General features: G+C 49.5%; 1 protein-coding gene across 1 annotated transcript in view; it reads right to left on the bottom strand.

The window, feature by feature from the left end:
* LOC125957382 (aristaless-related homeobox protein) overlaps positions 1-9,114 on the bottom strand; it is a 12,597-nt gene extending 3,483 nt beyond the window's left edge. Inside the window, exons 1-4 of the mRNA XM_049690044.1 lie at positions 9,092-9,114; positions 8,504-8,966; positions 4,276-4,429; positions 4,062-4,191 (exon numbers count right to left, since the gene is read on the bottom strand). Coding sequence (XP_049546001.1) covers positions 4,062-4,191; positions 4,276-4,429; positions 8,504-8,735 — 516 coding nt within the window. The 5' untranslated portion in view covers positions 8,736-8,966; positions 9,092-9,114. The remainder of the gene's footprint in view (positions 1-4,061; positions 4,192-4,275; positions 4,430-8,503; positions 8,967-9,091) is intronic.
* Positions 9,115-12,500: the final 3,386 nt, after the last annotated feature.

Raw genomic sequence — 12,500 nt, 5'->3', positions numbered from 1 at the left:
TACTAAGTGGATATTATTATATTAAAAGTAGATTATTTCCTAGCACATGCGTATAGGTCACCGAGCGTACGGAAAATGCTCGACCGTGACGTCGGGATATAATTTCCTTTCGAAGAGGAGTTCCCTTTCTCGACACAGGGAACGGTAAATGAGGTAAACAGTTTAGTATAAAAAGAAGGCAACGTAGCATTCAAAACACTCCTCTTCGTTTTCGCAAAACCGTTCTAGGCTAAATGCAATCTCGCATCGTGGTACAGTCGAAGGACACGTCATGAGGTCCTCTCTTCACATAACAACCAACGGCCATGGAACCTTCTCCAGCAGTTCAAAGTGCAGTCAACAACAACTAGATTTCCACTTAATTCACCTTAAAATAGGATTTGGGATTAAATTAATTTCCGTAATTGAGCGATTTACCCTTTTTTCCACCATTCTTCTTGAGCGGGCATGTGCACACACACACCCACAGACATGTTTGGCCATTCGAAAGCCGGTTCACGGTTGATGGTTGAGCGCCCTTCGAGGGTTGCTTGGATTGAGCCGGGGTTAAAAAGTAAAAAAACGCGAACATCGCAGCCGTGACCGGAACGATCACATCAATCGGTCGTCGGTGAACCACTTCAAACGGTTGCCATGGTTACACCAACGTTACAACCCCCGCCAATCGCTGGTCCAAGCGGCGCACACTCTGCACTATCAGCTGCAAACGATCAACGGGCGTTAGGGCGCCGAGACACTCGCTAAGCGCCTGCTCCCGGGATTACACCGAAGGTAAGCGATAACAATATTGTGTGGCATTAATGTGTTTTCTTGTGCAGAGCATTTACACTTTTGGGTATTTTCTAAGGCAGATTTTAGGAAATCAAGATATCTAGCGAGGACATAATTTTCCACGATTTTCACTCAACCTCGGTGAAACCCGCATATGCAGAACCCAAATTCAATGCGTCCCAAAAACCCATTCCTCGGCCCATCGGTCAACAATTACTCGCCGCGATCCCTACCGCGCCAATCCCGACCAGAAAACACAACCGAAATACGACGATTGTTCCCGCGGATTCACGCTCCCTTCGCAGCGCAGAAAACCGAAACTCCTGTTTCCTGGATTCTGGCCATAGGGGGAACAGCACCGGAACAGCAGGAAGGGCGCTGACGAAGGGTAACGGTATTGGTAACAACATTTTTAAGCTCATTAAATCCGATGTAATTGACATCGTTTGATTTTTTGAGTCATTCATCAGCCCTCCTTCCTCTCTGCTCTATTGCAGCAACCCCCCGCCAAGAGTAGCATGGAGGGGTGTAGACTGGTATGTGTGTTGTAACATTTCAATTAAATGTACTTTGGTGGCGTACGGTCCCGTGATCCTCACACACAGCTCCGTACTCGGACGCGCGTGCACGTGTTACGCCGAACGATTAGGACTATTGTGTTGATTCACGGGATTCACGAGCCCGATGACGACGCTATCTCTCCTCTTGGTACCCTACCTCGATGTGAAGTGAAAAGGACACGGACGCACCGACAAGAAGCAGGACACACATTATTGCCAGTCCATTTCTGGACCGATGCCCAATCGTATGCTCGCTGCTCGGTGCTGAAGTGGGCTAATGCATTCGGTAATTTCACTCCGTGCCGTTCGCGCCTAAGTGTGTCGGTGTGTGCCTGATGGTTGGCTGGCTGGCTGGCTGGTATCGCGAGGATAACGTGCCGCTGTCTCGTGGTGCTTCTTGCCGAGTTGGCGAGAAACAAGCATAAGCGGCGGATATCCGCAACGAGCTCAAATTAGCTCGATGATGTAAATGGCGCGATCACGGGCTCCACCAGCGTGTGGCCACCAGCACCAGGCAGCACCGTCGTTGTCGTCGTTGTCGTCGTTGTCGTCGTTGTCGTCGCTGTCGTTGAAATCTAAATTTAATGGCTCATAATTGCAATTAATGCTCCACGGAGAGTGCCAGAACCACTGCTCAGCGTCAGCAACCTGATTTAATTAGCAATGGAGCTTCGACCAGACAGAGAGAAAGCGTGAGAGAGACGGAGAAATGGAGAGAGAGAGAAGGAGCAGGAATAAAATACGTCGAAAAAACGGATACTGAATGCTTTCCGTGCTTCCTTCATGCAGGAGTGTTGCCCGATTGGCTGGCTGGCTGGCTGGCTGGCTGGCTGGCTGGCTGGCTGGCGTGGATGATTTAATTGAATGCAATTTTCACAGCGCAATTAGCCGTCTGATGGTGGCTCGGGGCTCTATTGTTCCCATTACCAGCCGGTGGTAAGTTGCAAATTGTTGCCAATTACATGGAAAACCTATCACAATACCCTAATGGACGGCGTGTCCTGTTCGGGTTCTTTCTCTCTCTTTTTCTTAGCGTTTGCTGTCGTCACTTCACAGAAAAGAAACCCCGCATCAACTGATTGGCAGTTTGCTGTCTTTACTGTAGGGAAAGTCATCAGAAAAATCGATTTACTAGAGGATATTTTATGGGCACACTTCCAATGCTTCCAACATGCTTTCCTAAAACCCAAATCTCATAATCGCTCCGTTCCGAAAAACACACACATATCGGCTCTCACCTCGTAGCCATCAATTCATCTTCAAGATGGCATGCATAATGAAAATGGATGTGCGGTTGACTGCAGCGCACAATGACAACATCGCGGTGCTACTGTCACGCGGTGCTGATCCCCTTGCAGATCGGATGTGAGAATGGGTCGCACTAATTAGCGGACAAATTTATGCTAATCGTGAAAAGCCCCGGCCATAAATCAAGCCGGTCGTGTTCTCACATTACACGCCGCTCGCGCAACCCTCGTGCACGCGGACCTTGAACGGATCCTGGACCCGACCCGACAGAACCGACCGGAATCCATCCGGTAGGGACGTCAAACGTCAAGCAAAACCCACGAAGGGAGCGAGATGTTTATTATAAGTTTATTAAAAGCGATTAATACCATCGTCACAATCGGCACAATACTATCCATGTACTTCAGGGAGGGACCGACGACCACCACCCCTCTCCCAGCGACCAGGCAACCGACGTCGACAGCCTCGCTACCGCCAGGAGGGTCGCCTTTTGACAAATAGTCGCAGGACGACAACGACGACGACTGCGGCGCGAAAGGTTTCAATTACACAACAAAACGTCCAAAAAGGTGGCCTTGCCTCTGTGTGTGTGTTCCTGGCCGGCACAATTCGATTGCTAGCACGGAGGATTAACCGTGAGCCAGTGTGTGCCATTGCTGGAGGGTCGCGAACCGAACCGTCGCCGTGTTGCTTCTCAGGCAATGCGCATGCGACTGTGCCGTCGACGACAGTAGCGGATTTGGGAAATCCCTCGGCGACGGCGCCAGGCCACGCTAATACCATTGCGCGCGCGCGGGAACACACGGGAACACACGGGAACACCGCCTGGCGTTACGCTCGATTGCAGCGCAAACAGTGAGTCCGTTGCGAGGTGATATCTACATTTTCAGGTAAATGGAAACGCTTTTCCGCTTGTCGGTTGGTTTGTGGACCACCAAACACCGAGCAAGCAAAAGAGCACCGCCACTCGCGCCACTGTTGTTTGCGGCGGAAACTGGTTCGCCCGTGTGTGTGCTCGTATGTGACGAGGTGCCGGTTTTTGTCGATGTTGCGGTCTTGAAGGACAATTATCATATTACAATCCCGTCGTTCTCCCAACGAAAGATCCCGAATACCCGAATCGGATCGTGGTTAAATAACGATTTTGGGCCGGTAAAACGCCCGCGGAGCCGGAGTTTACACAAGCCAATCGAAACCGTGAGCTCTCTCTCTCTCTCTCTCCCTCTCTCACTCTCTTAATGAGTCGTCAGAACAATTAGCGATAGTCGTGCGGTGGCGCCGTAATGTTGTCGGCACATCACTCGCCACATTACATTAGGGCTCGCGCACTAGGAATTCCCATAATCGTCTTTTGACTGTTTGACCGATCTTCGGAACCCCGCCCGGGGGGTTGAAAGCAGGTGCAGCCCGGTGCAAGCGACAGTGACGTTACTCAACGATCAAGACCTGTTGTTGGTGGAGGGAAAAGTCTAGGACACTAACCTGTACACGCGCCTCACTTAAATCCAAGCGCATCGCTAGCTCCTCCCGGGTGAACACGTCCGGATATTGCGTCTTCTCGAACGCCCGCTCCAGCTGGTGCAACTGGTACGTGGTGAAGGTGGTCCGAGATCTAGAAGGAACAGGAACGTTGGGTTTTGGAGAATTAGAACCTCTGGATCACATTTCATCCTCCTTGGACTGTCTGTTGCATTACCTTCGGATCTTTCTCGGTCGTCCCATATCGTTCGGATCGTTGTCCATCGGATCGATGTCACCCATGATCGGTAGCTCGTCATCATTATCCACGTCGACGCCATGATCGTGCACCTCCACCGGGGAGGCTTCCCGTTTCAACGGATTATCCTGATCTGTGGGCATTAGAAATGGAAAAGAAAAGAAAAGCATTAGCTCAACATTGCCTTCGCGCACCAAATTGTTGCGGAAAATTATATACCGAGCGACACATGATGAGGGACCACAAAATGGGACAGAAAATGGTCTCAACAAATCGCGAAATTGAAGATTCATTTGATTGGACGCTGGAAAATAAAACCATTATTCCAAGCTAAATCCACCGCCCCGCTATTTTTTCCTGCCTCGCTATTGCCATGGCATGCTGTGCTCGTTACGCCGAGACAGAGAAAAAAAACAACACCGAAATGGCGCGGCTGTTGGTTCGGGACCGCACAGTGCTTCCAGGGGACATAGACTCGTTCTGAAAGGACCACCGAGTTTCGGACCGTGAATGCACCAATTAAATAATCATCCCACCCACACTCATCGCGTTCCCCTTAATCCTTTATAGCTCGGTCCGTCACAGGACTCCAGCTCTTTGTGCGCTTCGGACGCTGGTGCGGCAGAATTCGATGACGGCTGTTCCGTTTTTTTTTTTTTCATTTATGCACTCCGGAAGAGAGACGCGGTCTCGCAGGACTTTTGGTCTTTTAGTCGCCACAGTTTTCGATGTCCACTTTTCCGGTGTATCCACCTCTCTCTCTCTCTCTCTCTCCACACCCTCTCCCCCTAAAGCTTTGATCGTTTATACGTGGCCAATTGGTCCAATCAACCATACAGGGCGCGTAGCATGCGAGATGGGATTCTGTTAGCCATTTTTTGCTTGATGCGCTCGAAAGCGATTTATTATTTTTAGTCACCGGCGTCCTAGCTACGTGTGTTGTGAAGGGATTGAGGACGGTTTTGTTTTTTTGTCGAGGGAGGAGGATTCATTTAATTTTTGGAATTCACTTGCACCACACGAATATACGCGAGAACGCGAAACCTTTGACCGTAGCTTGCTGTGTCCTGTGCAGCAGCAGCACCATCAACAGCCGAAGAGATGTCAGGACACTATAATGATCGCAGCAGGCCTTCTTGACCGGACCGCTCTCTTGACTCTTCGGCTTCGACGGTTGAAAGCTCATTGTGCTGTTCGCTTTTTTTCCAAACGGATTAACTGCCCGCGAAATGCGCCGATTGCGCATCGTTCTCGTTAATCAATTTGAGTGGAAAATAAATATTCACCGAGCATGAGATTATGCGCGGTAACATCCAGGCCACCAGCTCTGCAGAATACAACACAAAATGGTAGCGCGCGACCAGTACAGTAAACACATTCGCAGTAACGGCGATTCCGAAGTGGGGGGGGGGGGGGGTCTACCGATTGGAGTTCAAACAGCGGCCACATAACACCGAGAGCCAATGCAAAGAGACAGGGAGGAGAGCAAGAGAGGCCAGTTTTTATTAACAATAAACCGCTTAACAACTCGTGCAAACATTGTCGAGGCGAAGGTTGATGTGACGCACTTGAGTGTGTCACCCCATTCGCCCATCCTGGCAATTGGCATCAACCAAGGGGTGGTGCAAGGAAGGGGAAGAGCGAGAGAGGCAGGAAGGACATGCGATTCCCCTTCGACATCACATTATCATCCTCATCATCATCATCAACATCAGAAGCAGAAGCAGAAGCAGGAGCATTGGCAACACAATTTGCTTGTCCCTGCACACGAAGCACGCACTGTCACCCCTTATGGTCCTGCGCGCGTATTTGTGTGTATGTATGTGTATGTGTGGCCCTAATTGTGAGTATATTAAAATCCATTCCACCGCACCCTTGGCGCGGTTCCTGGCACGGTGACAACCGCAAAAGGTGTACGGACAGCAGCAGCAGCAGCCGTCGCCAGGGACGCGAGCGGACAGCGCTTCTCGTTCTCTCATCCGCTTTTTATGGTAGAAAATTTGTTTTTCGCGCATTTCCGCTGACTGGGTGGCAGGCGTTAATGCGCCTGAAATGAAGCTGCCGATCTGCTCTGTGTCTGTGTCGTTAGCGAATTGTGGTTTGCTGATGTTGCTGCCAGTCTCGACCATCCCTGGGGGAGGTGGCAGGCAGTTTGGTTGAAGTCGTTTCCTGTTCGTCCCCAGGGTGCGGGGGAAATATCGTGTTGCACCTGGAATTGAGTTTTCCGTGCGTGCTTGCGTGGGATCAAACATGCAGGGAAACAGTACGGGCGCTACACCGTATGAATGGATGTTGTTGGAAGGTACGTTGAAGGTGTAGGTTCAATGGAGTGTGAAGTCACAACAGGGCCAGCTATTTCGGTATCTCCATTGCGCATTAAGAAACCTCAATGACGATACGGCGGAAATGGTATGAAAATGGTTTTCCTGATCCTTTCCTCTTTTCTTTTTCTTCTTGCTTTTTGCCCCACAAACAGTTCCAGGGCAACCAATTAAGGATAGATTGGAAAAATTCAATCAGCGTTGTCGAATGAAAAGCCCACGGAAAAACAGCTCCGAATGATCAAAGCGCTTAGACCAGGAAGCAGTTTGGGCAGAAAAGTCTGCTGACCGGAATTGAGTTATTCCCGGGCGTCATGAAACGGATGTAAAACGTAAAAACATTTATGATGCTCTGCACGCCATCGCAGACACTCCACGGAAGGGTTTCTGGGACGCATTGCCAGACTTTTATGATTTGTTTGGGCATTTAATAACGATTACGGAAAGGGTTTGTCCCATTTTCGTTCACACTCAAACGATCCCGTCAACCGTCAATGGTCTAATTTTTTCCACACATACTTGTGTCCATTCACCATTAGCTCGCACCAGAGCAGACTTCAACCCCTGCGTCGTCCTTTTGTGGTCAACGCGTCCTGCAGAATCGGCCACTTTGCGTGCAGGTACCGTGTATGGATCTTGTGGTGTGCTAGAATCGATCCTTTTCCGGGCGCATTAGGGGGATTTTCGGGCATTTCGGGAGGCTCCCAAGTTAAGGATCATGGTCCGGGAGAAGAAACGGGATTATGAGCGCTCAGCCAAGTAGGCCTCGGGGGTAGTGAACGTTGCTCAGAGCATGCTGCTTCAAGATATTGTTTTATTGCCCCTCTTGACAAGGGACCATATTGGCCTGCTGTGATCGATGCTGGCGTTCAGAAAGGATTCTCTCGATCAAGTAGCACGCCCCTACGATGTCACTATCCATGACAGGAAGCATAACTACTCATAATGGAGTCGCGTTACCGCTCATACAAATTACCCCATTATCCACCTGGCCCACCATTATTATGATAAATCGAAATGGAATCGGCTCATCAAACTGTTTGCTTCACGACCGAACAACGCTTGTAACTTATCACGCGAAACAATAAACCTAATTTCCCCTGTGCTAGAACAATTTCCTCTCCCAACGCGCCCAAAACCTATTGCCGACAATTTGATTGAATCATATTGACCCCAGGACAAAAAAAAACCAGGAAACCTGCCTACCATCATTAGCCCCTTCTTAATTTGTTGACAAGGATTGATTTGCGTCTCGCGTCATTCCCGGTTCTCGGTCCTCGGGACAACTGCCACACCGACGGGGAACCCCTCCCAGGAAAAGCCAACACAAAACACAGCTGCGATCACGCAGAGCCAGTCAGTGCAGTTGCAGGCCATTTATCATTTCATCCTGGTTCGCCGAGCCAAGAATGGAAGGGGCCTTTGGTGGACCAAAAGTGTGCGTGTGCACACACACACACACTCACAGGTGTGTAGCGATGCTAAAAGGGAACCCTGGGAAAGACACCATCCAGTCAACCCCGGAGAATAGGTGGGTGGTTGTTTTAGGCGCTGCGTGAGGGTGGTGTGAATAGGCTTCATGTAAATGTCTCATTCAAACCGTGCCCATCCTGCCGCACTCGGTTGCTTCGCGTGCTGTTGGCGTGTTTGGCGCTCTAATCGCGCCGGTTGGCATTAATTGATTTATTAGATTATCGATACTCAATTACCCGGACGCCAGGCACGGGACCGGACCGCGACCTGGCTGCAGCTGTTACGCTTCCCATACGAGCGCGCTTAGCTTCCACCCCGTTCGTGATCCCAAACATCGTGGCCACGATTGTCCTGAACCACGCACCCGAAGGATGATAAATCCATCCGCGGGCTCCCGGCGCGGATCTACTCACCGGAATTATTATTGTTGTTAATGATGAGGCTGTTGTTGTTGTTGTTACTGGTGATGGTGCTGCTGCAGTTGGTGCTATTGCTGGTAGTCCTTCGCGTATGATGATGGTTGCCAAGTATCTGATCTATGCTGTACACCGCCCTCGGTTTCGAGATCGCGTTCGAGCTCTGCGGCGGTGGACGAATCGCGACGCGTTCGGCATGCAAGGCTCCCGCGGACATCATCTTCAACATTGGGGGTGGGGTGGAGATTGGAAGTTTGCTCAAAATCCCCTTATCACTCTACACTATAACGCGCTGTAATGTTTCTGCCACGCGTAATGCGAACCACCAACAGTCACGATCAACAGGTTCCACGGGAAACAACAAATGATAGATCACGCTGCACCACACACACTGCACTGCTTATGCTTGTAATGTTCTTTCACTTAATGCACAAAATTACAGCTGCCGAGTTTTGCAATTCTAAATGCAAAAGAAAAAAGTATTCAAACCGTTAGTTCGAATGTTTAATGTTCCAACACACCACAAGAGCGCATCCCAAAACCGATCCAGTCCGTCGCAAAACGCAAAATGTACACGGCACAGACCTGACCACACGACTCGTCGGCTGCTTCCCAAGGACTAAGTACCGAGGGTTGATGGGTCATCAAATAAATATTACAAAACACTGGAAATACGCTTTTCCTCCCTTGGAAAACGAAGCCCGAACGCTGCTCACCGAAAACTTCAACGACACGACGACGAGCAGGCCCTCCTAGTGCGCATGCATTCATGCTGGAAAAGTGCGTGAATGGAGAGGGGGGTAAACGGCAAGAGCATGAGCAAAGGCACATCGTGTTATCTCGCTTTGGCCGCCTCTTTCGGGGCCCTCGTGATACACGCATTCGGTTGAGGCTGCTTCATTCATGCTCAGGAGGGTTATTACCTTCGCTGCCAGCATACCTGTTCATAAGAGAGCAAGAGAGAGAGAGAGATGGTAGCAGGCCGATGCAGCTCTACCAACATCACCTTCACGCGTTGACATGGCGACGCGAACGCACGTTCCAGGAACCGGGACAAGATGCTGCTGCTGCATGTGATTGGATGTGTTCTTCTTCGGAGCAGCATCACCCGCTCGCTAATCACTGCTGCCATGGCTAGCATAAATGGCGTACGCGATGATTCGATAATGCGGGGGTTGCAGGAGACAACGATCAACGAACACAACAACAACAAGTGTGTGTTTGCGCGGGGACTCCCCCTCGGGAACGAGCAGAATTAATGTGATTTGCATCGGTTTCCAATTTGTTGCAAATTCTGTGTGTGTGTGTGTGTGGGACAACAGAGGCAAATATCCGTCCAGTGGGGACCATCACTGGATCTTTGGGGGGATGACAAACTAGATTAACTTCGGTTCTTTGCTCCAAAGAGTGTCCTTTACAGGATGTTTCTATTTGTCAAAATCATTAGTAGATGACACAAAAGATCTCGATAATTCAGATAGCGGGCTACCGTATTTTATTTCGTATTCTCACCTATACATATTTTTCCCCCTCCAACTGACATAGGCACATAGGAGTTTGAGACAAAAAAATAATTTTCTGAACATTAAATTTAAACATTGTTTGCCCGATATCCTAGTTTATTTTTATAAATTTAGTTGACTTCCTTTAAAAAGGTATTTTAATCTCTTTCTATATAATTTTCTCAAATTACCAGAAAAAATTCTTAGAAAGCGGTTGTTTCATATGACAGTCACGAACGATTTAATAAGACAAAAAATAGATTTCAAACACATAATGTGGATTCAGCATTATGAAACTATCAAACACCAAGCAGTCACGAGCGTGGTGCTTGTTTATGTTTGAAACATTTGATTAGCGACAACCTACCGCGCACTGCTACTGAAGGAAGTTCAAAGTTTGTGCCGGATGGTGCGCCTGTACTGATTTGCAACATTTGCTAAACGATTAGTAGAAACAATACTGCATAGGTACTGCTTCTAAACTTTTCCCATTCAGCAAGTGCACCAGTGCAGGCAGTTCATCGTGGCGACGGCCGAACAATTTAGTAGGAACACACCACACTAATTTGTGCCTCGAGCCTCGAAGTGATGCTACCCGTGTCCGCAACGTATTATGGTCCTGCCTGCCGGAAAACGTGAAAGCTCGCGCTTCATTCATTAAATGCCAGCCACTCTCCAGCGAACGTACCCGCGGAAGCCCAAGGTGTAGGCCCGAGAATTTCCCAGCCCCGTTTTGTGTGACCTGAAAGCCCGACTGGACAAGGACTGGACACTGGGCAGCACAGTACGGTACGGTAGGCAAGCAGGCAGACACCGCAGGATAACGCAGTCTCCGGGGCCGGGTCCATATTTGCGTCCAGTACCAGCTGACCGCGAGGAGCGGAAATCGCACGGGGTACACCGAGTCCTGGTGAGCTACCCACACGTCCTTCGAACGGTCCATCGTCCATCGCCTTCCAGCGCTAACGATGGTGGCAGCCACCAAGAGGGAGGGTCTATCAAAACACCGCCGGGATTGCAGCTATTTAGACCAGAAGGCAACGAGCGTAATCCAAACAGAAGTGATCGTTCGAAGACCTCTCGAAGTCCCACTAGCACGACCGAAGCAGGACAGAGCCTGGGCTTCAATCGTTTATGACCCTTCTTAGGTTGGTCTCTGTTGTTCTTACCATCGATCCTTCAGTGATCGACACCGTCCTACCCGCGACACTGCACCACACTGCGCTGCTCCGTTCATTCACAAAATTTGCTTCCAAAAACAGCCTGCATCAATATATGGTAGGCGATTCGTAGGCACCTCTTCTAGGTCTTGGACTCCCTTCTTCCTCTGTCTCTCCTAGCTGTGTTGGTTTCCGTAATCCTTTGTTTTCATTGGCGCGAAAACGATTTATAAAACTGCCAAAGGATTTGGCGCAGAAGCAGCAGCAGCAGCAGCAGTAGTAACGCGAAGATCGCGAAGACGTAGACATGCACGTCGAAGCGTGAAAGAGCCAGCAAGAGATGAGACACGAAAAGAAGAAGAAGAAAAAAGAAGCAAAGAAGAGGTCGATCAGGCGGTAACTTCCTGCTTAACTCGGGGAAAAGAGGCGACGGTGTCGCGCTGATGGTACCAAAGCCTCCCTGGGTTCGAAGGCACTAATGATAAGACTAATAATGATCTCCTCAAAGAGCGAGGGCCTACCAATCGGATTAATTTGCTTTGTTTTGACAGAAGGAGCGTCAGCTTGCGGTTAGGCATGGTCACATCGGTCGACCATTGGCGTGTCTGTCGAAACGTAAACGGTGAAGGTGCCATCCCTCTATGTAGAGGTGCCTCTGGTGGTATTACGTAGACCGAGGAGACGGGTAGCTGCTGTGGCGGGAATGAGCGAGTGATTAACATTAACTTTTCCTTCGAAACGGAATCGCCTCCTTCGGGACGTTGGGTGGATGGTTGGGTAAGATTCATGTAGCCGGGGTGGGAAAAGACATGCGCAGATTCGTGCTGCCTTATGATTGGATGGTTAGCCGTGAAGGATACCTTATCGCCTCGCCACACTCGAGTGAGAGCCGGGGGATTGACTGTAAGCAGTAGTGGTAGTAGTAGCTGGAGTAGTGGTAGGCTTCGGCGTGATCAGCTGGTGTTAATTTAATGGATAAACTTGTTATGAGACTGTAACGGGCATAATTAGCTATATAAATTATCCATTAATCATTGTAAATGAGTAAATCGCCGTGAAATGCAGGATGTTAACGGATATCATTAACGACCATCACGAGATATGAAGAGATAGCAAGTGTAGACGATTTGCTGGCAAAGAAATTAAAATAAAATTTATTGAATCATCATCAATCCCATCTTCTATATTCTCAATATCACCGTAGACTGCCATTGTCTTCATTACGCGGGCAGTGGCTTGGCCACATGCCGCTAGCACAACACTTCCTATCGTCCTATTATGCCTTTACTGCACCATCTGCCCAGCACTCAAACACAGCGACAGCGACAGCGC

The sequence above is a fragment of the Anopheles darlingi genome, chromosome 3, assembly GCF_943734745.1.
Source record: "Anopheles darlingi chromosome 3, idAnoDarlMG_H_01, whole genome shotgun sequence".
Lineage (NCBI taxonomy): Eukaryota > Metazoa > Arthropoda > Insecta > Diptera > Culicidae > Anopheles > Anopheles darlingi.
This window is presented reverse-complemented; position numbering and strand designations above follow the sequence as displayed.